This window comes from Phodopus roborovskii, unplaced genomic scaffold, assembly GCF_943737965.1.
Source record: "Phodopus roborovskii unplaced genomic scaffold, PHOROB, whole genome shotgun sequence".
Taxonomy (NCBI): domain Eukaryota; kingdom Metazoa; phylum Chordata; class Mammalia; order Rodentia; family Cricetidae; genus Phodopus; species Phodopus roborovskii.
Genome location: NW_026125295.1, coordinates 13,595,383 through 13,623,097, shown reverse-complemented (window position 1 = coordinate 13,623,097; position 27,715 = coordinate 13,595,383). Strand labels below are relative to the sequence as shown.

Here is a 27,715-nt window from a genome sequence, read left to right as displayed (position 1 = left end):
CTGCAATGATTGGTTAAGCCTCTTGCTTTTAGGGCGTGGTTCCGCTCTTGAGCAATCGTGGACCTACTGCGAGTGTGCGCGCGTGCGCGGGGCCGCGGCTAGCGCCAGCTCGAGCCCGCAGGGCGCTCGGGGGCGCGCACGTCGCTCCCCGCCCTCCCGCCACCGCCCGCCCTCGTTCGCTCGCGCTCCCCGCCCGCCGCCCGCGGTCCTCCGTCGGTTCTCTCCTTAGTCCGCCGTCTTCTGCCGAGCTGCCGGTCCTCGTCTCCCAGTTTGCGGACTCGCGGACAGGCGTCCTCAGCGCGAAGAGGCTGGACTCGGAGTCGTCGCCTTGAGGTGAGCAGGAGCATTCCCCCAAGCCGCCTCGGCTCCGGGCTCGCCCGGCCGGCACTTTTCCGGCCACCCGCCCGTCGCCTGGTCGCGGTCGCGCCCCACCTGCTGCTCTCGGCCCGCAGCCCCTGGCCCCGGCCCCTGACCCGGGGCCCCGCGCCCGAGGCGGCGGCCCCGCCCGCGCAGTCCCCGGAAGCGCGCCCCGCCGCCTCCAGTCCCCCTTCCCCCGCCCGGCCGGGCCTGGTGGAGCCCTAGCCGCCCGCCCTCCCCGTCGCTTCCTCTCAGGGCTGCGCCGGGCTGGGCGGGGGCTCCCGGCCGGCCCGCGACCGCGGGGTAGTCTGCTACTGTGAAGCGCGCGTGGCTGTCGGGAGTTGAAATAGGCAAGAAACTCTTTTACAACTCCATTTTGCCTTTTACATTTAATGGGGATCATTAATTACCGTTTTATACCGGTGAAGACAGTGAGGCTTTGGGTGGATTTTCTGTTTTCAATGCCGTATTCTCTCTTAGTGATTGTGTAAGTGAAAGATTGTTTTGAAATCTTAGCGGTAAAGACTGTATGGGGGAAGGTATTTTCCAGTTGAAAAAACATTTTAAAAATAATTTGGAGAGGTTGCATCAAAATAGATGCATTTCTATTTAAAGTTACTACTCTAATTAGGAATCATTTACTGATGGATTCCCTTTTCAGGTCATTTTCATGAATGCACTTTTTGCACCCACATGTTTTTGTTTTTTAATTTGTTTAGTAGCATAAAGTGGAGAATTGGCACCATTTTTTTATTGTCCCAGAATTGGTCCTACTTGTATTTTCTAATAGTCCTCACTAAGATCTTTAACCTCTGTTGGTTATATTCATATGATTCCTTCTGCCTTCTGACATTCTTTTGAAATAAGTGTTTTTTTCAATATATATATATTGAAATAAGTGTTTTTTTCAATATATATATATATATATATATATATATCCAGATTATATTCCTCTGGCAAACCTGGAGGGGTGGGAAACTCATACTTTAGAATGTTGTATGTGGTGAGAATTTTCAGCCATTTAGTGTCACGTGTCCAAGTGTGTATCTACTGTGTGGATGGTTTCTCACCTTCCACATGACTAGCTTGGTAGTGATACTTTTTGAAGCATTTCACACAAGTATCCTTGTTAACTAAAAATACAAGGCTAAGTCTTAACTATTGAAGGCTCTCAGAGCAGTTTGAGAGGATTTGTCTACTTATGTGGAGCAGTGCTATTTCTTATGGACATAAAATATATGGAGCTTGTTTTTCTTTTTCTTTTCTTTTATTTCCTCTTTGGTGCTTGAAATTAAGCTCAGGACTTGGGGCACAGTGAGCAGGTGCTATATATCTCTGAGCTTCATTCCAGCCCTATAACTAACTGAGTCAAAGTCCAGTGTTCAACTTACATACATCTCCTGGAGAATAGGAATATATCTAACTTGCCAACTTTCTCCCCCTATAGATGGAGCATTTTAGACTGGAAAAGATTTAATGGATTTATAGGCTAACTTCATTCAGGGACTTTTTTCAAGAGAGAGAAAGGTTTATTAGGACTCTGCAGAGAACAGTGTGCTGATAATGATAGGAGAGCCACTTGCCTACGACTTAAAAGAAATGGACACAGGGTCTGACCTGAGCCCTAGAACTTGCATTGTAGATCTAGCTGGCCTCCTGCTTCTGCCTTCTGAATAGTTCTGGGATCACTGGGTGTGTGCTACCATTCCTGGTGAGACTTAAAAATTTTGAAGGTCATATGTCTAGTTAGACTAGAACTGCTTTTTTCTGTGAAGTATTCTCCATGTACTCACCTAAAATCAAGGGTTCCTGTTACTCTCCTGTTCTTTATCTTGCAGATTGTGCATATTTGGGGAGAGTCTGGTCAATTCATTTACCAAACAAATTTCAAGTTTTTGTACATAGCCCTTTTCTGGCTTACCCTTGCCTTTGAGTTTGTTTTCTTGAGGACCCAGCCTCTGGGAGTTGACTGTTAGCAAAGACAACATAATGAGGTCCCCATAGAATGTTTTTAGGTGACTATAGCCCTTTTTACTCTTTTTTAACTGGAACTGGTGAGAATGCTCGTATCAAATAAGCAGTAGTCTGTGTAGTGTGCGAGAGTGGTTTTGTTGGAGTGTGTTCATAGTCCTTAGACTGTATTCATTGTTAACTCCCATTAAAAGTCCATTCTCGTCTACAGGGTTGTAAATTTTTAGAAGAGTAAAATGTCCAGGTGTTTCTCAGTCCATGGCGTGGAAAGGAAGTAGTAAGAAGAGAAGGAGGTTGAGGTTTAGGACTAGTCTTTTGACTGGTCCTAAAGATGGAAGAGATTGTTTAACCTTGTTGAAAGACTAATTTGAGATCAGTGGATGTCTATAGGCAGTACGTTTGGTTTGCATTGTAACTACTAGCAATGATGACATATTGTGCACAAATGCTGAATTTAAAAATCGGAAGTAGGTTAGGTGAGAAGCCTATAATTGAAGTACTCCAGGAGGTAGGATTGCTGATTTGATGCCAGCCTGAGCTACATAACAAAATCCTGTCTCCAAAAAAAAAAAAGGTTCCTATTAATGTTTATGTCTTCTCCTCTTTATTATTCTATCCAGTGGAACTCAGATGTTACACCAAAGCATTAGTAATAACTGTTACTTACCTATTTTTATGGTAATGAACCCAACTTTGATGCAAGGCAAGCATTCTACTGATTAGCTATACTACTTTTCAGCCTGAGGCTTGAACCCAGCCCATTACATATATATACTTGGAAAGGGCTCTGCTACTGAAGTATATCCCCGACCCTGATTTTACTTTTGTTTTGAGATAATCACATTACACTGTCAGCGTATAACCATGAACTCATGTGCAGCCTAGGCTAGTCTAGACCTTTTAACCTTCCTCAATCTCCCCAGTAACTGGGATTACAGGCCTATGCCATCAGGCCCAAGTGTAACTATATTTTATGAGACAGTTTCCCTCTAGGTGATGCTGGCCTGGAAACTCACTATGTAGCCCAGGCTGGCCTAGCAGTTCTTCCTTAGCTTAGCCCTCCTAAGTGCTGGGGTTGCAGGTGTGAGCTCTTATAACATGGAGGCATATAGGTGTGTGTTGATGACATTAGATATTTGTTACAATAAGTTTCAAAAGTTGCTTGAAGTTAGTAATTATTGTAAAATCCCTACCCATTGCCCAACAGGGTTTCTCTGTGTAACCCTGGCCATCTTGGAACCTGCTCTGTAGACCAGACTAGCCTCAAGTCAGAGCTCCTACTGCCTCTGCCTCCCGAGTGCTGGGATTAAAGGCTTTTGCACCACCACCCTACTCCAGCTGTAAAGTCTGGAGTATTTCAAATGACTTCTTGTTTGATTTTGAGTATTTTTATGTAGCTCTGCCTGGCTTGGCACTCTGTAGTCCAAGGCTGGCCTCACAGTTGAAGCAGTCTCCCTAGTGTAGGGATTACAGCTGTAAACCACCATTCCTGACCTTTTAACCTATGGTGCTGCATTATTTTAAGGGAAGGTTTGTATATTCTTAATTATGCAAACTATGTGAGTGAAAATAAAGTAGGCAATAAAAGTGCTTAATCTGGGTGTTGGCTTCAGCTTATTGCTATTTGCTTCGAATGATTCTGGATGTATTTACTTTTCTTTTGACTGTGCCCTGTTATACTAAGTGATCAAAGTATGAGATACAGGATTATTAAATTGTTACTAATATGCAGTTTATGCTAAACTGAACTTTATTTGGGGAGAGAGCTTGGGGTATATTTTGAGAAGGGATCTTGCTAATAAAGCTAGGTTGGGCTTAAAATCGTGTCAGTACTTTGCTTACACCTCCCAAGTACTGGTAATTTCTAGCATCTGCCACCACAATTTCTTTTCCCCTATTGGGGAAGATAGAATAAATATTAATTCAGGCTTATTTATGATAGTATCCTAAATTCAAGTGAGGGTAAGAGGAGAACAAGCAGCTAATGAAATAGTGGGAGGTAAAATGAGTTTAGAGAGATGGGCAGTGGCCCGATCCTGTACTATCTTTAGGATATAAGAAAGGCTTTGAGTTTGTTGTTTTTGTTTATTAAATTCTTTTGTGTTATTGTTTGTTTTTGTCTTTTTGAGACAGAGTTTCTGTTTAACAGCTATGGCTGTCCTGGACGTAGCTCTGTAGACCAGGCTGGCCTTGAACTCACAGAGATCTACCTGCCTCTATATCCCAAGTGCTGGGATTAAAGGTGAGCAAGACCATGTCTGGCTCCCTGCAGCTGAATTTTATAGAAGCATTTTCTCAATCCAGGTTTCCTCCTGATGACTGTAGATTGTGTCAAGTTGGCATCAAACTAGCTAGCACAGGGCACTTGTAAAGAACTTGCTTGTTATGCATGAGGCCCTAAGTTAGACTTCAGTACCTCAGTATTTAATAAATAAAACTTAAAAAGGAAATGCTTTTTGATAAGGCATGTCATCCAAATGTTAACTAGTCTAGGTGGTAAGATACAGTGATCACTGTAAGTCTTTTAACTTTAGGTGACTAAAGATTTATATAATAGGGGGACTGAAGAGATACTTAGTGATTAAGAGTACATACTACTCTTGCAGTGGACTTGAGTTCAGTTCCTTGAACCCACTTGGCAGCTCACAAACATCCATATTGAACTTTTGTTCAATAAGATCTGGTGTCCTCTTCTGACTTCCAAGGGCATTGGGTACACATATGTACAGATATAATTTCAGGCAAAAAACTAATGTACATTAAAAAAAAAAAAAAGAAAAGAAACCAGGAGGTGGTGGTGCACGCCTTTGATCCCAGCATTCAGGAGGCATAGACAAGCAGATATCTGTGAGTTTGAGACCAGCCTGGTCTACAAGAGCTAGTCCTAGGATCCACATACTAAAATTTAAGATTACAATCCTCTGACCTATGTGTGCACTGTAGCATTTGCTCATACACATTCACATTCCTGTATACACAAACGCAAATAAATGGGGGAAAATACTGTCATAAAACTTTGCAGTCAAGTATGGTAATTCACTCCTTTAATCCCAACGCCTTGGAGGCAGAGGGATCTCTTGAGTTTAAGGCCATCTTTGTATATGTAGTGAGTTTCCATGCCAACCAGGGCTATGCAATGAGACTGTTTTGAAAAAAGGAAAAAACATTAGGTACAGGCCAGTTGAGGTGTCTTAGTAAGTGAAGGTGATTGCCATGGGAGCCCTGAATTTAATCCCTGAGAACCATATGATATAAGAGAACTGACTCCCCCAAGTCACCCCAACCCTCCTCACCACACAAAATAACAAAATAAGTGTAAAAAAGTGTGTTTTAATTGGAGACATTTGATATAGAACTTATCTATTTTGCTTTAAAAGGACATGTAAATTATATTTGAAAAATAAGGTTGATGGCAATTATCAGTGAACATACTAACATGGAAGGGGAAAAATTCATGGGGTCATATCCTAGACAGAGAACTACAATTAATGACTGCTGAAAGGAGACAGCCTTTCCTGTAATTGGTTGTTCATTGCAGAGAGGTCAGATTTGAAACAGTATCCACACAAACAACAAAAATAGACTCAGAAGTTTGCATTTAGATATTTGTACACACATATATGTATTTAAAAAGCTATCAACTTGAGGGGATGTGGGGTTCAATATTTGGCTTCACCCAAATCCCAATAAAGCCAAGGAAAGTGTTGCTTATAGATGCTTAATGACCTTAATACTGTTTCACAAGAGGCACTAAAGATACCCTCATCAATGGTGGCTTAGTAGGTGGAATTCTTGAAGATGCCAAAGCACTTTAGACCAGTGCCAAGCCCATCTTTGTGTGCTTGCATCTAGTTGTGATGAGTCTATGTGTGTCTTTCAAGTTGGTGGAGGTGGTTTGGGTTGGGCAGCAAATCAACTTAATCAAGGTTGATATCAGTGACAAAAAAAAATCTGTGGAATGTGTAGGCATCTGCAAAATTGATTGGAATAGGCATAAAGCAGCAATTTTTTTAACTGTGGTCAAGGGCCCTTTGATATGATAAACCCCTTTCTCCAGAAGTATTTACATTATGATTCATAATGGTACCAAAATTACATTTATGAAAGGATTGCAGCAAGGAAGGTTGGCAACCACTGCCATAAAGTGATAGGTTGTAGTTGTGTAGTGGTTAAGGATTATGGCAAAGATTCTCAGGCTAAGGATGTCTTTGAAGAGTAGTACTTCAAATGCAGGTAATAGTCCTGCATTTTTTCCTGATGTTTACATTTGTTGCTTCTTTTGAGACAGGGTATCTCTGTGTAATTGCCCTAGCTCTCCTGGAGCTAGCTCTGTAGATCAGGCTGGCCTTGAACTCACAGAGATCCACCTGCTTCTGCCTCCTGAGTGCTGGGATTAAAGGCGTGTGCCACCAACACCCAGCCTGATTGGCCTGATTGTTTTTAATCATTATAAAATGAACTTATTTTTCTTCATTTTATATAGCCTTGCATCTGAGACGTTCCTGTTACTTTGTACAACCACTGTCAGAGAAGCTGTGTGTTTTTCAGCACCTTTCTAAGGTATGTAAATAAACATTTCCTATATTCCCTGTTCCTCATAGCAAGAGATCATTATCAATACAAAGCCCATGGAAATGTGGTTACTATTAATAATTACTATCAGTGACTCTCTTGTCCTCTAATTTTGAGGGCATTTACATTTTTTCTGTTACTTGTTTTGTGTGTCCATGCATGTGTTTACACATGCATATGGAAGTCCGAGGACAACTATGGAAGGCAGTTCTCTCCTCCTACCATGTGGGTACCAGGGATTGAATTCAGGTCATCAGGCTTGGTAGCAAGGACCTTGGTCTGATGTGCTATCTTGCCAGCTCCGTTTTCTTTTATATCTGTCTTTGTGTATTTTGGGGAGGAATGTGATAGTCAGGTCCTCTACTATCATATGGGTTCTAGGATCTAACTAGGGTGTTCAGCCTTGATGATAGTCATCTTAATCTACCTACCGCACCCACTGAGACAGCTCACGGGCCCTGTCTTTTGTTTGCTTTCTTTCTTTTTTTTTTCCTTTTTGATGGCATCTTGTGTAGGTCAAGCTGGTCTTGAATTCATGATCTCTTTCTGCTTCTGCTCTCTAGCAGTGAACATACCTTGCTTCTGGTTTTGGTTAACTTTGAAATCTTTGTCATGTATGGTAGATGGTAAGGGTAGTTTGTTGTTTTTTCTTTTCTTATTTGATAGATGGTTACTAAAAAACTACTGTATGCAGGAAGTGTGCTGCAACACATCTGGAAAAAAAGGAAAAAAACAGACTGTCCTGTCCATTTGGAATTCCTTTCCTCCCCTCCTCCCCCCAAGACAGGGTCTCACCTTGTAGCCCTGAGTAACTCACTCTGTAGACCACAGGCTAGCTTCAGATTTACAGAGATCTACCTGCCTCTGCCTCCTGGGTGCTGGGATTAAGTGTGTGTCACCACACTTGGCCCTGCCTTACTGGAGCTGTCCATTTGGTGTCACTGGCTAGCCAGCAAACACCTGGGGACCCTCCTATCATTACTTTTCAGCTGACTGCAAGCACATGTTGTTCTTTTTATGTGGGTGTTAAAGCCTCTGACTTTGGTTCTCATGTTTGTTTTGTAATCACTTTACCATCTGACCAATCTCTCAGTTCCTGGAAAATAAGTCTTTGCACCTCAGGCTTCTATTTCTTATCCACTCTCCTTCCTTCTCTCCCTCCCTTCCTTCCTTCCTCCCTCTTGTTTGTTTGTTTGCTTGTTTTTCAAGACAGGGTTTCTCCGTGTAGCCCTAGCCATCCTGGAACTCTGTATACCTCAAAGATTTTACTGCCTCTGCCTCCCAAGTTCTGGGATTAAAGGTGTACAACATGACTGCCAGGCTAGTTTTTATTTTTGAGAAAGGGTCTCATGTATGTATGTAATTCTGGCTGTCCTGGATCTCACAGAGGATAACTTGTGGGGAGTTGATATCTTCTTCCACCACATGGGTCCTCCAGATTAAATTCAGGCCATGTGCCCAGTAGTAGCAGACACCTCTACCTACTAACCTGCTCATCATTATTTTTGCTTTTTCATTCTGACCTTTGCAAGAGTTCCCGTTTTACACTGTGTCTTTAGACTGGCTCTCAGGGGCTGGACACTTGGCTCAGTGGTTAAGAGCATTGACTGCTCTTCTAGAGAACCTGGGTTCAATTTCCAGCATCTACATGGCAGCTCACAACTGTCTATAATTCCATTTCCAGGGGACCAGACACCCATGGCAAAACACCAATGTACATAAAAACAAAACAAAAACAAAAAAAAAAAACCACACACACACACACACATAACTGGATTTCACATAGTAATTCAAGCTGGCCTAGAATTCACTGTTGTTCAGAATATCCCTGAAGTCTAGACAATCCTGCCTTACACTCTCAAGTGCCAGCATTATAGCCATGAGCTACCACACCTGATTTGTTTCTCATTCTTTTCAGGGGAGGGGGCCCTGTCACTGGCTACCTTTATTATGTAATGTGTTTGGCAGCCCCCTTTCTCTTTTCCTTTTATTCTGTTCTGCTTTCATTTATTTTGTAGTGTCTTTGAAAAATATGTCTATTTTCTGTACTGTTTGCATGTATCTTTGTTCTGTTTGTACTGTACCTGCAGGTGCCAGAAGGGGGCACCAGGTAACCTGAAACGTAATTGGATAGTTGTAAACGGCCATGTGGGTGCTAGGAATCAAACCTGGGTCCTCTGGAAGAGCAACCAGTACTCTTAACCATTGAGCCGTTTCTCCATCCCCTTTATAGTGTCTTACTGTGTATCCTAGGCTGACTTCAAACCCTGAATCTTTCATTATCAACCTCATTGTAGAATTACAGGGGTGTCCCTGGGTCTGTTTTCTTTTTGAAATTTGTATGCCATGGGGGCTAGAGATAGCCTACTTCTTGCTGCTCAAGAAGTATTTAGCTCAGTCCCCAGTGTCCACATAAAAAGATGAAAATGTTTGCTTACATTTGTAATTCCAGCACTGAGGAGGTAGAAACAGGCAGTTAGTTGTTCTTGGGCTTCTCTGACCAGTCAGCTTTTCTGAGTGGACAAGCTCCAGGACCCAGTGAGAAATCCTGTTCCAAAAACAAGGTAGTATTAACACCTGAGGCCTCAATGTGCTCCTTCGTACATACATGAGTATATACGTATTAAAATTTTTTTGAGGCAGTGTCTCACTGTGTACTGTAGTCCTGGCATGCCTGGAGCTTACTACGTAGACTAGGTTGACTTCATGCTTTCAAGAGATCTACCTACTTCTGCCTCCCAAGTGCTGCGATTAAAGGCTTGCACAACTACACCCAGCAAAATAAACATTTCTTTACAGAATTTACTTTTGCATTTTTCACTGATCCATCATAAATTTAAAAAGAAATCTGTTGTGCTATAGGTTGGCTATATAAGGATTGTTTGATTCTAAAACTTGGTTTGTTTATGGCTAGAGAAATATTTCAGTGGGTAAGAGTACTTGCACAGGAAGCACAAAGACATGCATCCATTAAAAAAAAAAAAAAATCCAGGCATGACTGTGCTAGCCTGTAACCCTAGTAAGGGGGTGAGGGGACAGAGGCAGAGATAGGTGGATCCTAGGAGTTCCTAGGCCAACCAACCTGGCCAAAACAGTGAGCTTCCAGTTGAGTCAAAGACACACACACGCACCCTGCCCTTCTTGAGACAGGCACTCAGGCAGAGGGCAGTAGAGGCAGGGCATCCTTTGGGTTCATGTACCTGCACACTCCAGTGCACATAGCAAGCACAGATACACACAGATTTGCTTGAGTACTACCTATAATGTACTTGTCCAATAATAGTGAACAAGACAGATAATGTTCTTATGTTAATGGGTTTGGGCAAGAGGAAACCCTGGAGGAACGTGATATGTGAGGCTGAGAAAAGTGTGAGGTGCTGCAAGAAAGCACTAAATAGTCTCATCTGTGCTGAGAGCTGAGGACAGGCCTTCAAATACAGATATAGCTGTACGCATGGGCTTAACCAATAGGGAAGGATAGATATTTTATTGTTTTTGGCAAGAATAGTTTAGTTATAGGCTGTGGGTTTTAGAATTCCTGAAATTAATGTCTCCAGATGTTTTGGTTATTTTCCTATCTGCAGTACAACACTCAACCCAGAATTCAACCAAGGTGTTTTTTGTACTGCTTACATTGAGACAGGAAAAACAAAAGAATCTTAAAAAAAAATTGACATTGGAGGATGGAGAGATGGCTTGGCACTGGCTGTTCTTCTAGAGTAATGGTTTTCACCTTCCTAATGCTGCAACCCTTCAGTACATGTCATGTTGGCCTCCACTACAAAATTATTTTCGTTGATACTTCATAACTGTAATTTGCTACTGTTATGAGTCATGTAAATAATATGCAGGATATCTGATATGTGCAACACCTGGGAAAAGGTCATTTAATCCTTCTCCAAGGGGTTAGGACCCACAGGTTGAAAACTGCTATTCTAGAGGAACCAAATTTAGTTCCCAGTGCCCACCCACATGGGGCTCACAACCTTCTGTAACTGGGAGTTCCAGGGTTGTAGAGCTTGCTCTCTTTTGGCCTCTGTGGGCACCAGAGGGATACATGTGCAGGAAAATACCCATACACATGAAATAAAAATTAATAAAACTTAAAAGAAATTAACCCGGGGAATAAAAACCCAGATTTGGAAGAAGTGTTAATGTATATATACCAGGCTCTTTGTGTGTGAGGGGATGGGGGGGGGGAAAGGTTTCTGTGTATCCCTGGCTGTCCTGGAATTCTCTCTGTAGACCTGGCTGGCTTAAAACTCAGAGATCTACCTGCCTCTGCTTCCCAAGTTCTAGGATTAAAGGTGTGTACTGCCACACCTAGCCTAGCTGAGTCCAAGATGTTTTTGTGTGTTTTTTCTAGATAGGGTTTCTCTGTGAAACAGTTATGGCTGTCCTGAAACTCACTCTGTAGACCAGGCTGGCCTTGAAATCACAGAGATCTGCCTTCCTTTGCCTCCCAAGTGCTGGGATTAAAGGCATGAGACTCCACCACCTGGCAGCTTTTGCTTTTCTTTTTCTTTTTTGGTTTTTCGAGACAGAGTTTCTCTGTGTAGCTTTGCTTTTCTAAAAGTCATCAGCATCATGTATATTTTCTTTCAATTTAGAGGAAAAAAAACTAAGATGTATAAATTTCAGCATACATGTTTGAGAGATAAAGTTTCAGAATTATATATTGAAATATGTCAATATGATAAGTGTTACAACCTGGTTTTTTTGTTTGTTTGTTTGTTTGTTTGTTGTTTGTTTTCCAAGATGGGGTTTTTCTGTGGCTTTGGAGCTTGTCCTGGAACTAGCTCTTGTAGACTAGGCTGGTCTTGAACTCACAGAGAGTTCACTGCCTGCCTCTGCCTCCTGAGTGCTGGGATTAAAGGCTATAACCTCAATTTTTAATGTTATATTTTCTATTTTAGAGGTTAAACTTTTTTTTTGAAGTTCTAATGTAGTAAGATATTGTTTATTATTTATTAAAGTTTGCCTGAAGATTCAGAAAGCAAAGGAAGCCACAAGCCATAGAATCCAGGCACACACCTTTAATCCCAGCAGCCAGAAGCTAGGAGGTAGGGGTACACACCTTTAAGCATAGGACTCGGAACTCACAGATCTCTGGAGTCCAAGGCCACCCAGATCTGCACAAGAGTGAATCAGTCTAAAGAGAATTATAGCTCACACCTTTAATCCCAACATTAGGGAAGTATATAAGACAGAAGCAAGGTCTCAGAGAAGCTTTTCTTTCTCTAGCCACACTGAGGAGAGGCAGCAATTTGAGATTTGGTGAAGAGCTCATTTGTTTGTGGATCAGCCCTTTCAGCCTGAGCTAGAGGTGAGAGCTAATGGCCAGCTGCTTTGCTTTTCTGATGTTCAACTTGAAGCTTGAACCCCAATATCAGTCTCTGTGTCTTTTATTTTCCATGTTACATTCTAAAGTTCAAACCCAAGGCTTTAATATATGCTTGAAGGGAGCTATTATTGAGTTCTTGAAAGATGAGATTGTTTTGCATTTTTGTTTGGTGTCCAAGTATCTAGAAATGGTAGAAAGCTTGCTGTAATCATCACTGTTTCTTCTGCATAATTAGCCTTTTGAAGATACATGAGGTAAAATTATAATTATCTTAAGTATCCTGAATTAGTCATTTTTAAAGCTATGGGTATTTTATCTACATGGAAATTTATTCATTATCTTTCTAAAATATTATAAACATCTTAATCCTGTAGAGGCATAGTAATGCAGATGAATTATTTCCATCTCTGATCTTGGCTGGAGGACTGTTTTGTGCTTGCTGCTCGGTATGTTTGGCTGGTAGGTGTCTGCTAAGTGGTAGTGCCACCTCAGATATCTTTGTTGGTTTCTGATATGTCAGAAGCTAAAGGTTACTGAAGAGGTGGATATGCTGTCAGTGTTAAAAAGTATTAATCGTAGCACTTGGGAAGCAAAAGTAGGTGAATCTCTGAGTTTGAGGCTAGCCTGGTTTCCATAAGCAAGTTCTAGAACAGCTAGGACTATTTTGGTTTTGGAAAAACCAAAAAGAAAATTATGATCTGTGTAGTGTCTAAAAAGTCATCAAAATTCTCCAGCTAATTTAGGTTCTAGAAGAGCCACTTATGATGTATGGCAGTAATCTCAATGTTTGGGTGTAGAGGTGGCAGAATTAGGTCAAGGCTGGCCAGCCTTTATTCCCCTGAACCATCTCACTGGCTGAATTTTGTAATATTTCTATCATCTGAAAAATGAAGGAAACTGGTCTTGAAAGCATCAAAGTGAGAAAGAAGGGATTACTCACCTCATGCAGCTGATTAGCCATTGCTGTAAACTACTGATGTTCTAATCTGTTGCCATCTATATACTTTAAAGTCAGATTCTAGTAAAACCTGAATTGTGGCTGATCTATACAGAACTTGCTTATGCAACTGTTTGGTCAGGTAGAATATTGGTAGTGTTTTGGGTGATGCTGGAGCAGAGCAGAGTCAACCTGGACCTCTTTCTTGTTGTTTTGCTTTTGTCTTTTTGTTTTTCAAGACAGGGTTTCCCTGTGTTGCTTCGGAGCCTGTCCTGGAACTTGCTTTGTAGATCAGGCTGGCCTTGAACTCTGCTTTCTAGAATAGTCTTAAGGCTTTGTCATATCTGAGATGATAAATAGATAGATTTAGACTTTGTCTTACACATTTTAATAGTGACTGACACATACTTCCTACTTGTAGGTCTTGTTTAGAAAGTAGTAATTTCCTATTTCAGTAATGAGATGTTAAGACTCAGAAAAGAAGGGCAGCAACTAAGTAAAATTTGAAGAGTATTGTTTAATTTCATTATTTGAATATTTGATAGTGTCTTTTGCAAAAATTAAAAACCATGTCTAACAAATGCACATATGTAATACCAGTAGACTGAAGATTGAGGCAGGAGGATCTTTCGTTCCAAGCTAACTAGTTCTGTGTATGTTTTTAAAATTTTTGGAGACAGGGTCTCTACATATCCCTGAATGTTCTGGACAGTGAGTTCCAGGATAGCCAGGGCTGTTAGAGAAACCCTGTCACAAAAACCAACAAAACAAAACCTAAGACCTCTTTAATATACCAACAACACATTTACATCTGTTTATTTGGAGTGGCTAAGTTTCTTAGTCTTATACATAACTATTCATTGCTTTTTTTTTCCCTGCTAAGTATTATAGGGAATATAAAAAAATTAAAAAAAAATAGCCCTTTGTTATTAGGTCTTATTTATGGGAGATGTCATTCTGTTAATATTTTTCTCTTATTGGTTAATGAATAAAACTGTTGGCAAATAGAAAGGCAAGATAGGCTGGACTAGAAGACAGGAGGATTCTGGGAGAGTCAGGGTGTAGAGACTTGAGAGAAGAATGTCTGGACCTTCTGTTTGGTAAGATAAGAAAGACCAAATAGAAACACTTAGATTGATATAAATGGGTTAATATTTAAGACAGCTAGCCAATAAGAAACGCTAGTAACAGGCCAACAGCTTTGTACTTAATACATACAGTGTCTCTGTGTGTTATTTGGGGCTGGCATGGCTGTGGGACCAGGCTGGGGTGGGGGGGATCTGCTTGTAATACCTTATAGATCAGATAGTGGTGTCTAGAAAAAAGATAAGCATTTGCTATTACAGCTTTCAAGTCAGCCCTCTTCTACTGTGGGAGTCAAGGATTAAATGTAACCCTTTTTGTGACAAGTGCTTTTACTAGTCTAGCTATCTTATTTAAAAAAAAAAAAAGCCTGTGTTTTTCAATTACAAATTTTAAAAAATTAATGTATATAAATGTTTTTCCTGAATATACTATGTGAATCATATGCATAACTGCCTATCTACAAAGGTTATTGGATCCATTGGGACTGGAGTTAATAGTACTTTTTTTTTGAGACAAGGTTTTTCTAAGTAACAGCCCTGGCTGTCTTAGAACTCTCTATGTAGTCCAGGCTGGCCTGGAATTCAGAGATTCCCTGCTGGGATTAAAGATGTGTGCCACTACTGCCTTTTCTAGTTAATTTTGTTTTATTTCCTTGTAGGGAATGACCTGTGTTGGTTAGTCTGGTGTTCTTGTTTGCTTTCTGTTGCTAGTGGGAAACACCATGGCCAAAAGTAACTTAGGGAGGAAAGTGTTTATTTCAGTTACAGTCACATATAGTTCATCATCAGGAAAAGCCAGAGGCAGGAATTGAAGCAAGAGACTGGAGGAAAGAATGTTTTACTGGCCTGCTCCCCATTGACGTGCTCAGCCTGCTTTTTTGAATATGGGTTGTGGTGGCACACGCCTTTAATCCCAGAGAAAAGCAGAAGCAGGTGGATCTCAGAGTTTTGAGGCCAGCCAGAGCTACAAAGTAAGACCTGTCTTTTAAAAAAAACAAACAAAATACACACATTAAATAAAGTCTTGGTGGCCTTTAATCCCAGAATTTGATTTGGGAGGCAGAAGCAACAGAATCCCTGAATTGGGGCCAGCCTGGGCTGCATACAGAATAGCCAGGACAATAGAGAGACTATCTCAAATGAATGAATGAATGAAGCTAGGCGGTGGAGGCACACACCTTTAATCCTAGCACTTGTGAGGCAGAGGCAGGAGGATCTTTGTGAGTTAAGGCCAGCCTGGTCTACAAAGGATTTCCAAGGCAGCCAGAGTTGTTAAAACAAAGAAACTGTCTTGAAAAATCAGAAGGGGAAGTCAGTGCATTTTAAAAAATAAAAATTTTTTGAAAAACATTTGTCATTTCATTTGGTAATGAAGATACTACAGAAGGATATGTGATCCCTAAAGGTGTACCCATCATTTTGTATTCAACATTTAAACACTGAAATATTTCGGCCTCACCGGAACTTGAGAGTTCATTGATCTGCCACCCTTTCACCGTCCCTCCTATTCGGTTTATCACTCTAATTGGCACCTCCTTGTTTTTAATATTGTAACCTTTTCCCCATTCATTTCCTCCCTTCTCTCCTCCCTCCCTGTTACCTTTGAGACAGGATCTCATGTGTTCCTCCAAGCAGTTTTCTGTGATGGTGGACACTAAACCAGGGGCATTGTGTGTTAGGCAAATCCTCTACCTGGTGAGCTACTCTTAAGCCTGCTCCTCCTTTCTCATTTTATCTAGTGGGATTTCAGCTGTGGTCAGCTCTTAGCCTATTTTGTGCCTGTAACAGAATACTAGAAAAAGTATATTAATTGGTCTCATTTTGAATTAATGGCCGCTGACTTCAAAGGTAACCCTTATTCCTGCCTAGCAATTCTAAAATTCCTTAATTTGTTACTTTGTTTTGACTTTTTGAGACAGGGTTTCTCTGTATTGCTTTGGAGCCTGTCCTGGAACTCCCTCTGTAGACCAGGCTGGCCTCAAACTTACAGAGATCCACCTGCCTCTGCCTCCTAAGTGCTGGGATTAAAAAGTGTGTGCCACCAACACCTGGCTGTTACTTTGTTTTTTAAAATTGTATAACTTCTGTTTTTTAGTGAAAACCTGTTCCTTTCCCAGCATCACTGTCAACTATTTCAGTCTTGGGTTTTTGAGAAAATGAGGACTAGGGATATAACTCAGTTGATGGAGTACCATACACAGCCCTATGTGGGTTTTGTGGGGGGGTTTGTTTTTGTTTTTGTTTTGTTTTGTTTTTGAGATGAGATCTCTATGTAGTCCTGGCTATCCTGGAACTCACCATGTAGACCAGGATGGCCTCAAACTCAGAGATCCACCTGTCTCTGCCTCTCCAATGTTGTAACTGAGGGTGTGTGCCACAACTGACCAAATTTGATTCCCTATTACCACATAAACCAAGTGTGGTGCATACTTGTCTCAGCTACATAAAGAGTTGAGAACAGCTGGGGGCGGGGCACTGAAGGAGAATGGAAGCCACTAGCAGAGTTTACTTGTAGGTGTATGTCACCTACATTTGACTGTAGTGGTCAGCCTCCTCTTCCAGTGAGGAACAATCCTTATAAGTTCATTAACACTTTCACTCGTATGTTAAGTTCCATTCCCTTCTAATCTCAAAACTTATTCTAGCAGGTTTTCTGTTACTCCTCTGCATAAGGCCCATTAGCCATACTTTAATAGTCCCAGGGTAGATACTGGGAAATTGTGTTTATTACCAACAGCTGTGCAGTCTAGGCAGGCCTTGAATTCTGCTTATACTTCCTAATTTATTTAATTTACAGAAGGTTCCTTCAAAGCTTAGGTGCGTCCCTCTGGAATTGATGGCAGATACAATGGCTCTGTTGCGTTTTCTCATTGCACTAAGTGTAGAGATTACAGATGTGAGCCACTGTGCTGCTTATTTACTATGTTCCTGTGTATTACCTGCATGGAAGTGTGTACCATGTACACACCTGGTGTCCCCAGAAGTCAAAAGAGGGCTTCGTATCACCTGGAACTGTAGTTACCGACAGCTGTGAGTAGCCATGTAGGTGAACCAAATCCTGGTCCTCTGCAAGAGCAGTAAGCTGTAGTATGCTTTTTTTTTTTTTTTTTTTTTTTTTTTTTCTTTTAACTCTTTGGGAGTGTCACCGAGCTTCTAAATAAACACACCTAGACTTATTCTTATTCTTACCTATGAATGCCATTTCTCTTTTTAACTTTATTCTATGTATCTTTCTTTCCTTCTTACTCCATGGCTGGTTAATTAGGTGGTTGGTTGGGCTGTGTCCTCTTTTTCCTTAGATTTCTCCTCCTATTCTCTCTGCTGGACAGTCCCACCTATTTCTCTGTCCTGCCTAGCTATTGGCTGTTCAGCTCTTTATTAGATCAGTCAGATGTTTTAGCCGGGCAAAGTAACACAGCTTTACAGAGTTAAACAAATGCAACATAAAAGAAAACAACATAGCCAGGTGGTGGTGGCAGCACAGGCCTTTAATGCTAGTGATCTGGAAGCAGAGGCAGGTGGATTGCTATGTGTTTGAGGCCAGCTTGGTCTACAAAGCAAGTTCCAGGATGTACTAGAGCTAGACAGAGAAATCCTGTATGGAGATTGGGTTGGGGGTTCAGGGGTGGGGTGCAACACATCTTTGCATCATTAAATATTCCACAGCAGAAATTAATGTAATACATGTTAAAGTAGTATTCTACAACAGTAAGTGCTCTTAATGTCTGAGTCATGCATCCTGGTATCCTGTACCCTTTTTGTTGTTGCTCCTAAATTTTATTTATGAATTAATACAAAACATTTTTCTTGTTCCTTGCACCTTCTTTTTTAAAAATAGTGTTTTGTGGAGCTCTGTTACATGTGGCCAAGGTTGATCATGAACGCTGATTCTCCTAACTCCCCCTCCTAAGTGCTTGGAATTAACAGTCCTTCCTCACTATCTTAGAGTTGTTATTGCTGTGATGAAACACCATGACCAAGAGCAGGCTGGGGACGAAAAGGGTTTATTTATTTGGATTATACTTCCACATTATGGTCCATCATTGAAGGATGTCAACACAGGAACTCAAACAGGGCAAGAACCTGGAGACAGGAACGGGCAGAGGCTGTGGAGGGATCTACTTACTGGCTTGCTCATTTCTTATAGAACTTAGGACTACCAGCCCAGGGAGGACACCACCCATCATGAGCTGGGGCTTTCCCATCAATCACTAATTAATAAAATGCATTTTCTCAATCGAGTTTTCTTCTTTAAAATGACTATAGTGTGTGTCAAGTTGATATAAAACCATCTGGCACACCTACCATGCCCCCTTTAAAAAAAAAAAAACAAACTTTTTCATTAACACTTTATTGAGGTGTAATTAGTACATTTATACAGCACACCATTTGAAGTAGACAGTTTGGGTTTTGGTATACTATGAGGTGTTTGTCACTGCGGTCAATTTTAGAACATACTTCTTCCCTCGTAAAAAAGCCTTACTTTAGCAAGGTGTGATGGCATACACCTTTAATCCCAGCAGTCAGAAGGCAGAGGCAGGTGGATCTCTGAGTTAAAGATCCAGGACAGCCAGGACTATTAATGCAGAGAAACCCTGACTTGAAAAACCAGTAATAATAATAGCAATGATAATAATAAAAATGAGGTCCATCTTAGTCATGGTTTTATGATATATAAGCTCCAAGAGAGGCCCAAGGCTGTACTTGGAGGCAACACATAATTGGGGAAAGGGCAGTATAGGGCCAGAAATGGACTTTGGAACAAAAGGGAATGGGCAAGTAGGGTGCTCCTTTCTGGGAAAAGGAAAGAGGCTTTCAGTAAAGATATTTCTTTGCCCTGAAGCAGTTAGAAATGTTCAAGGCCCTACCAGTGGTGGCATACGCCTTTAATCTTGGCACTCAGGAGGCAGAAGTGGGCATATCTCAGTGAGCTGGAGGCCAGCCTGGTCTACAAAGTGAGTTCCAGGACTGCCAGGACCTTTACACAGGGAAATCCTGTCTCCAAAAAAAAAAAAAAGGGGGGGGGGGGAAATGTTCAAGGCTAGTAAGTAGATAAAGGTGTATGGTTTCCAAAGGTGGGAGACTTGGCTGGCAAGACGGCTCCACAAGTAAATGCAGTTGCTGCCAAGTCTGATAACCTGAGTTTGATTCCTGGGACCCACATGGCAGCAAAGAAAGTTCCTGGAAGTTGCTCTCAAGTGTGTTGTGTGCCTTCTCCACAACAAGAAGTGACTTAGTCAATGTCCTTTGCTTTTTAATTTCAAAGGAAAAAAAAGAGAGAGATGGAAAGAGAAATGGTTGTGTTAAAATTTTAGGGGACCCTGAGTGCCAGGCATTTTGACATTGAGAATACCCTGAAGGCCTGTGGGCAAAGATGTGATTAGAGCCCAGCCATAGGAACAGGATAGCTATTGAAGGAGAGAGAGAGACAGAGACACAGAGAGAGAATGTGTGTCTGTCCGTGTGTATCCCCACCAGTTTGTTTCTTCTGCCTCCTGGGTCCTAGGTCCTAATATTGACCTTGGGTCATCATGCCTGGCAGCAAGCGCCTGTTTCCAGAAGATGGCACCAGATCACCTGGAACTGGTGTGGATGCTCTTGCTTTGTGAGAACAGCCCGTGCTCTTAACAGCTGTGCCCTCTCTCCAGCCAGCAAACACCTTTATTCTTTAAGTCGTCATGCTGCTCAAACTTCATTTTAAGAGGCATGAAATTCCAAGTATATAATTGAGTATAGTCCTAACTAAATTTTGATCATTGTAGACCAGGCTCATGTTTGGGGTAGTCCTTCTACAAGTGCTGAGATTACAAATTACAGGCATATGACACTATACTCTTCAAAAAAAAAAAAAAAAAAGTTTCCCCTCTGTAGCCTTGGTTGTTCGAACTGCTCTGTAGACCAGGCTGGCCTTGAACTCAAAGAGGTCCATCCATCTGCTTCTGCTTCCCTAGTGCTGGGATTAAAGGTGTATGCCACCACTGCCCAGCTTCACCTTCAAAAAAAAAAATAATTTATTATGAGTATATGTATGCCATGGCACATGTGTGGAGGTCAGAGGACAAGTTGTACTTGTTGGTCCTTCTTTTACCCTGTGGGTCCCGGGAATTGAACTGAGGTCAGGGTTAATGGTAAGTACCTTAACCAGCTGAGCCATCTCACCATTCCCCCAGCTGCTTGGTGATACATTCTTAGAAATGGGAGACAGAGGCAAGACTATTTCAGGACAGCCAGAACTGGTTCACAGACCCTTTCTTGATCTCAAAAAATAAAAAAACAAAAAAGAAAAAGAAAAAACAAACAAACAAACAAAAAGGGAAACAGGGAATCACAGAACCCAGGCTGAATTCAAACTTGGCTATGACTCTGAGCGCTTGATTCTCCTGCCTCTACTTTCCAAGTGCTAGGATTACAGGAGTGTACTACCACACCTGGGTTTCTTGGTGTTTTGATACAGAGTCTCACTATGCCCAAACTGTTCTCAAACTTTGGTTTTGTATCATTTTGAGGCCTAGGGATTAAACCCAGGGTTTGGAAATGTTACTCAGGTGTCATACCACTGAGCTACATCTCCAGTTCTTAAAAGTACAGTGTAGCCCAGGCTTAAAATCATGTCCCAGTATGCTTTGCAAAATTTATGTTTAGTTTTATTTTTGAAGTAGCATGTACTATACTATAGCTTACATTGGCCCAGCACTAGGCAGACCCTATGACCTCATGCTTAAAGTAAGCCTCCTGCCTGGCCCTTCCAAGTGCTGGGATGGCAAACATAAGCTATCATGCCAAGCTGTGAAATTATTCATTTTCCAGGTTATTTGTTGCTAGGGTATAGAAATACAATTGCTGTCTTTTGGCAGGCTCTCTATGCTGGTGATCTGAACTCATCCTCCTCATGCTTGAGCAGCAAGCACTTTACTGAGCCAGCCCCTTGATTGGATTGTTTTGTTTTTTGTTTTGAAACAGGATCTTACTATGTAGCCCTGGCTGGCCCGATCTTACTGTGTACACACACTAGACTGGCCTCAAAATCCCTTAGGTCTGCGTGTTACCGTGCACAGCCCATAACCTACAGTATTAATTCTATTATTCATTCTGATAATTCGTATGTGTTTTGTTTTTGAGACAGAGTCGCATACTATTGTCCAGTCTCCAGTCACAGTACCCCTATTGCCTCAGCCCCTCAGTGCCAAAATTATAGGCACAAGCCACCATTCCAGGCTCTGATATTTTTTCAGTAGATTCCTTAAAAATTCTACCTGATGGTTTTGTATAGAAGTGACAAGAAATGTCTGCTTTGTTCCTCATCTTATGGGATGGCTATTAATCCTAAACATTAAGTATAGCTTTTGGTGTGTATGTAGCTTTTGTATGCCAACTAGAACATGGTTCCAGACTTTTCAATTTGGGAGTACTAATAGTGCTCCCTTCCTACCTCCATAGCTACTAAAATGTGTCATAATCTGCGGCTGCTTATGGATTCTTATACATTCTAGATAATACCTTTTGTTTTATGTTTAAGCGATGGCTGCTATCAGGAAGAAACTTGTGATTGTTGGTGATGGAGCTTGTGGTAAGACATGCTTGCTCATAGTCTTCAGCAAGGATCAATTCCCAGAGGTTTATGTGCCCACGGTGTTTGAAAACTATGTGGCAGATATCGAAGTGGATGGAAAGCAGGTGAGTTCAAGTTCCATAGTAACTGCCATCTTTGAATGTTAAGTACCTACTTAATCAATTAGGCTTTTTTGTACATAGTGTAGCAAAATGTTAGAAACAAATTAATTTCTCCCTGTCACCTTTTTTTGGAGGGGGGGATTCAGGTTGGTTGATTTATTAGTAGTTGGTTTTTGAGAGAGTTTCCTATAACTTAGGCTGATTTCTATATTACTGTTGAACCAAGGCTGGCCTTGAACCTGTGATTTTTCTAGGCTCCATCTTGTTTATTTTTTGAAATGGTCTCATATTCAGGATTTCCCTTCCTCAGCCAACTACATGAGATAATTGCAGGTATGTGCAGTAATGCCCAGCTAGTATATTAGCTGCTTTGAATTCCAGAATTTATCATTATAGGGCCAAGAATACAAATAACATATATAGAGAATACAAGCTGGGCATGGTAATTCAGGGAGGGAGGGAGTGTTCTTTCAGAAGACCTGGGTTCAGTTCCTAGCATCTGCATGGGCATCAGGCACATACTTTATATACATACATGCATAATACAATACAGGCAAAACATTCATACACATAATAATTCAGATCAGCATCAGCTAGGGAGTAAGAGGTTGCCCATTAAATAAATAAATACAAAAATACATAAATATCTAGATGAGTAAATGGAATTGGAGATGCAGCTCAGGTGGTAGAGCAAAGGCCTTTTGTTCAACCTCCAGCACCACATAAGCCAGATGTGGTGGCACATGGTTCTAATCCTAGTACTTGGCAGGTAAGAGTTAGGAAAATCAGAAATTTAAGGTCATTTGCAGCTACATAACAAGTTTGAGGCCAGCTTAGAGTACATCATATTTTATATCTATAGTAAAAAGTGAAAGTATTCCAACCTAGCACATAGCATACACCTATAATGTCACCACTTGGCAGGCAGGGGCAGGTAGACTACAGGTTAGAAGCCAGAATGGCTTCATAGTGAACCCTGCCTCTTACCTAGAATGAAATAATTCTGGTATGGAAATACAGGCCTATTGTTACAGCTGCTCAGAAGGTTGGAGCAGAGGCATCACAGGTCAAGGCCAGCTTGATAACTTAATGAGACCTCTCAGGAAAAAGAAATTAAAGTAAAAACACACAACACAGAGACTAGTTATGTAGCTCGGTGGCACAGCACTGAGGCCCAGTTGGATTGGGAGCTATCAATATATTCTTTGCAGGTGATCCACCCTTGGAGGGTATTGCCAGTTGGGTCTGCATGGATGCTTGGATGCAAGTGTTTTGTGGACCTGAAAAGACTTACTTTGTTTTTGAGACGGTTTCTCTGTGTAGCCTTAACTGCCCTGGAACTCACTCTGTAGACCAGGCTGCTGGCCTCGAATTTACAGAGAACTGCCTGCCTCTGCCTCCCAAGTGCTGGGATTAAAGGAGTGAGACCTGACCTCCTAGTTTTTTTTGACATTACACGTACATTGTTTCTTTCTTCCCTTCCCCCTCCCCCAAACCATTGGTTCTCAACCTTCCTAAGGCTATGGCCCTTACAGTTCCTCATGTTTTGACTATAAAATTATTTTTGTTGCTTCTTCATAATGTAATTTGCTGCTGTTATGAATCATAATTTAAATATCTGATACAGGACCTCTGAAAGGTTGAACGCTGCTCTCTCAACCCTCACATATACCCTTCTTGCTCTTCAGATTTGTGTGTGTAAACATAAATATATAAGTATTAACATTATGCTATGTTTTCAGAGCTAGCCATTTGGAATTGATAACTACTTGGTATACTCTTTTTCTGAGGAAGACTGTTTCTCCAGCTCTCAGCTGGAGTTGCCCTTAGGGTTTATAAACTACAGTGGTTTATTAACTGAACATTTGGAATTATAATACTGTTTAAACATCCTCTATTTGGATTTTATTCTCAGAAAGATGAATAGCACTTATTATTTTGGGTAGTTTGCTGCTTGAATGTATATAGTGAGTGACTTTTTTTTTTTTTAAGGGGTAGTAAAATTAACATTGTACTTGTGTGGTTTTTCCTGTTGTAGGTAGAGTTGGCTTTGTGGGACACAGCTGGACAGGAAGATTATGATCGCCTGAGGCCTCTCTCCTATCCAGACACTGATGTTATACTGATGTGTTTCTCCATTGACAGCCCTGATAGTTTAGGTGAGTAGTCCTGCAGGCTCGTTGCTTGTCACTCACTGCCTATTTAGATAGGAAAGATCCTGGTTTTTGTGTGGGGGGGGCGGCGGGGCGGCGGGGCGGCGGGGGGGGGGGGGTATCAAGTGGTTGAAAAACAGATATTCTGACTTGGAGGCAGAGACAGGTGGATCTCTGTGAGTTTGAAGCCAGCCTGGTCTACAGAGCTAGTTCCAGGACAGCTAGGGTGTTACACAGAGAAACCCTGTCCTGAAAAACAAAAAAACCTCGAAGCTTACCTCCACAGTGGTTGATGCTCTACTCCAACAAGGCCATACTTCCTTCTCGTGGACATTCAAACTCATGAGCCTGTGGGTGCCATGCCTATTCAAACCACCACAAGAACCAAGAGCAAGGTGGAAAGAGAACATGGCCTTTCTACCAGTAGTGACAGGCATGGGTGGCCTGTGGTGAGTCTTTATCTGTGGGGCAGAATCCAGAGCTCTTACTTGGGTTCCCACCCCAAGAAGCTCAGCAACACTTTTTCACTCTTTAGTTTTTTGAGACAGGGTTTCTCTGTAGCTCTGACTTTTGGAACTTGCTCTGTAGAACAGGTTTGAACTCAGATCCTCCTACCTCTGTCTCCTTAGTGCTGGTATTAAAGATATGTACTGCCACCATCCTGATTTTGCCTTTTTCTATGATTTTGAGATTAATAGATTTTAGTTTTCATTATATAGTGCTCCATATGTGTGGGTTTTTGTTTGTTTGTTTGTTTGTTTTTGTTTTTTATGGTTTGTGTGCTTGAAGGTCAGGAGACAATAAGCAAGAGATAGTTCTACCACTTGGGCCCCAGTTGGTGGCAAGCACCTTTACCTGCTAAGTGATCTTGCCAGCACCCAGTGTGCTTTTGAAACAACAGTGGAAAAGGAAATGCCCTTACAATTTAACTAGAGTTCTTCAAAATAGGATTAGAATTTATTCTCAAATACTGAGTATTTTTTTCTTTCAGAAAACATCCCAGAAAAATGGACTCCAGAAGTCAAGCATTTCTGTCCCAATGTGCCCATCATCCTGGTTGGGAACAAGAAGGATCTTCGGAATGATGAGCACACAAGACGGGAATTAGCCAAAATGAAGCAGGTGTGGTGTGGAGGTGGGAGGAGCTGGCACTTTGTTTTTCTGTTTTTTAAAACAGGTCTTACTGTATTGCCTTGGCTGGCCTGTAATTCACAGAGATCTGCTTACCTCTCTGCTTCCTGAGAGCTAGGATCTTAAGATGTGCACCACCACACCTAGCTTTCTGTTGGTAATCTTAAACTTTGTCACCCAGAAGAAACCCTCACAAACCATGCTGTTATAGAATCCCAGAAGTCCTCTGCAGGCCCTGCCTTCATTAGCCTGACCAAGAGGATTCCCTGAGGCTCTTTCCTCCCTGAGATGGGTTATCTCTTAAGAGTTAGATGTGTTCCTAAGGAGTGCCACCCTGGGAAGGAACCATCTCAGCAGAAGTTACTGCTTCAGATACAGACAGTTCCTTTCCCTCTCCAGTGGCCAAAGGAACAGGAAACCCTAAAGGTAGTTATTAGTCCATGCAGAAGGTCCAAATTCCATTGTAATAAGTAAATCTTGACCTTTCAGGAACCAGGTGCTTCTCTGGTGAAGTAGTGTTAACATCTTTAACCCAAATAAACCTAGGCTTCCATTCTTGACCTCAGTGTCATTGAGGCCAGGCTGTAGCCATTCATAGGGATTTAGTCTCTCTAAAGATAGATAGAGGCAATAAGTCCTCTTGTTATTATCTAACTTGTTCCCTTGCACTATATTCAGTAAATTATTCTTGGGTAGGGAGTATAATTCAGTGGCTTTCCTCTCACCAGTGTATAACAAAAAAGGTTATATCTTGCTCTGAATTCCTTACTCAGTCTCCCAGTTTTTCTGACCTTCTCTCCCTGCCTACAATAAAAGAGCAGGTTTAGTAGACAAACGTTTCAGGGTATACACATAAGTTTTGAGAAAACTATGAAACCATTTTAGAGCTGGGCAGTGGTGGTGCACACCATTAATCCCCATATTTGGGATCTCTGTGAATTTGAGGCCAGCATGGTGTGCAGAGCTAGATTCAGGATAGCAGGCTACACAAAGAAACTGTGTATCAAAAAGCCAGAATAAATAAATAAATATAAAAGCTTAAAGCTGGGCCGATTTAAGTCTTTTCAGCCAAGAGTGGTGCCAGGTTCCTATAGTTCCAGCTAGGAGGTTGAGGCAGGAGATTCACCAAGGCATCCTCAACAACATAGGCCCTATCCCAAACAAAACAAAGTCTTCAATGCTCTATCTCCACAAGTAAGAGTCAGCTGAAGCTCTCTCCTCTCTCCACTAGGAACCGGTAAAACCTGAAGAAGGCAGAGATATGGCAAACAGGATTGGCGCTTTTGGGTACATGGAGTGTTCAGCAAAGACCAAAGATGGAGTGAGAGAGGTCTTTGAAATGGCCACGAGAGCTGCTCTGCAAGCCAGACGTGGGAAGAAAAAATCTGGGTGCCTCATTTTGTGAAGCCTTGTGCAAGCACAGCCCTCATGCGGTTAATTTTGAAGTGCTGTTTATTAATCTTAGTGTATGATTACTGGCCTTTTCATTTATCTATAATTTACCTAAGATTACAAATCAGAAGTCATCTTGCTACCAGTATTTAGAAGCCAACCATGATTATTAATGATGTCCAACCTGTCTGACCAGCCAGGGTCTTTCTGACACTGCTCTAACAGCTCTCTCTGCACTCCACCTGACACCAGGCGCTAAGTCAAAGAATTTCTTAACTTCTTGCTTCTTTCTAGAAAGAGAAACAGTTGGTAACTTTTGTGAATTAGGCTGTAACTACTTTATAACTAACATGTCCTGCCTCTCATCTGTCAGCTGCAAGGAACTCTGGTGAGTCACTACTTCAGAGCTTTACTCCTTAACAGATTACATTGCCAGAGCTCTGGGGAAGGCATCCAGGTTTTTGAAAACTTGCTCAGCCAGAAAGGCCCAAGTCCACACAGCTGTGGCAGAGTTACAGTTCTGTGGTCTCATGTTAGTTACCTTATAGTTACTGTGTAATTAGTGCCACTTAATGTATGTTACCAAAAATAAATATATCTACCCCAGACTAGATGTAGTATTTTTTGTATAATTGGATTTCCTAATACTGATATTTGTCATTCCCACAGAAAGTGTATTGGTTTTTTTTTTTTTTTTTTTTTTTTTTAAAGAAAGTGTATTTGGAAATAAAGTCAGATGGAAAATTCATTTTTAAAATTCCCATTTTGTCACTTTCTCTGATAAAATATGGCCATATCTCCCCTATTCAGCCCTATATATCATCCCAGTGCCCCTTTTCAGACTGGACTAACAGTAAATAGGGATTTGGTTTCACGCCTGAGGCAGTTACACCTTGGAGGTGGCGTAGCCTTTCTCACCTGGACGGCAGGGTCTGGCTCTTAAGTCACAGTGCTCCTTATCCACACTGTATCCAAGCTGCCTCCCAGAGGAGCCGCCAGTTCTTAGGGTGGCAAGGGAGGCTTCTCTTCTCTCCAGCTGACTAAACTTTCTTTCTGTACCAGTTAATTTTTCCAACTAATAGAATAAAGGCAGTTTTCTAAA

General features: G+C 41.6%; 1 protein-coding gene across 1 annotated transcript; it reads left to right on the top strand.

Moving 5' to 3' along the window:
* The first annotated feature begins 183 nt into the window (after positions 1 to 183).
* Rhoa (ras homolog family member A) lies at positions 184 to 27,715 on the top strand. Its single transcript, XM_051204299.1, has 6 exons — positions 184 to 333; positions 6,812 to 6,888; positions 21,783 to 21,940; positions 23,976 to 24,096; positions 25,082 to 25,212; positions 26,453 to 27,715. The coding sequence occupies exons 3-6, from the start codon at positions 21,785 to 21,787 to the stop codon at positions 26,624 to 26,626; spliced, it is 582 nt and encodes a 193-aa protein (XP_051060256.1). The 5' UTR covers positions 184 to 333; positions 6,812 to 6,888; positions 21,783 to 21,784; the 3' UTR covers positions 26,627 to 27,715.

Bases quoted from the DNA above. Each gene is read 5' to 3' on its own strand.
- Rhoa (XM_051204299.1), top strand. From the start codon at position 21,785: ATGGCTGCTATCAGGAAGAAACTTGTGATTGTTGGTGATGGAGCTTGT. The intron at 21,941-23,975 runs GTGAGTTCAAGT...TTCCTGTTGTAG, and splicing joins TCGAAGTGGATGGAAAGCAG to GTAGAGTTGGCTTTGTGGGA. The intron at 24,097-25,081 runs GTGAGTAGTCCT...TTTTTCTTTCAG, and splicing joins TGACAGCCCTGATAGTTTAG to AAAACATCCCAGAAAAATGG.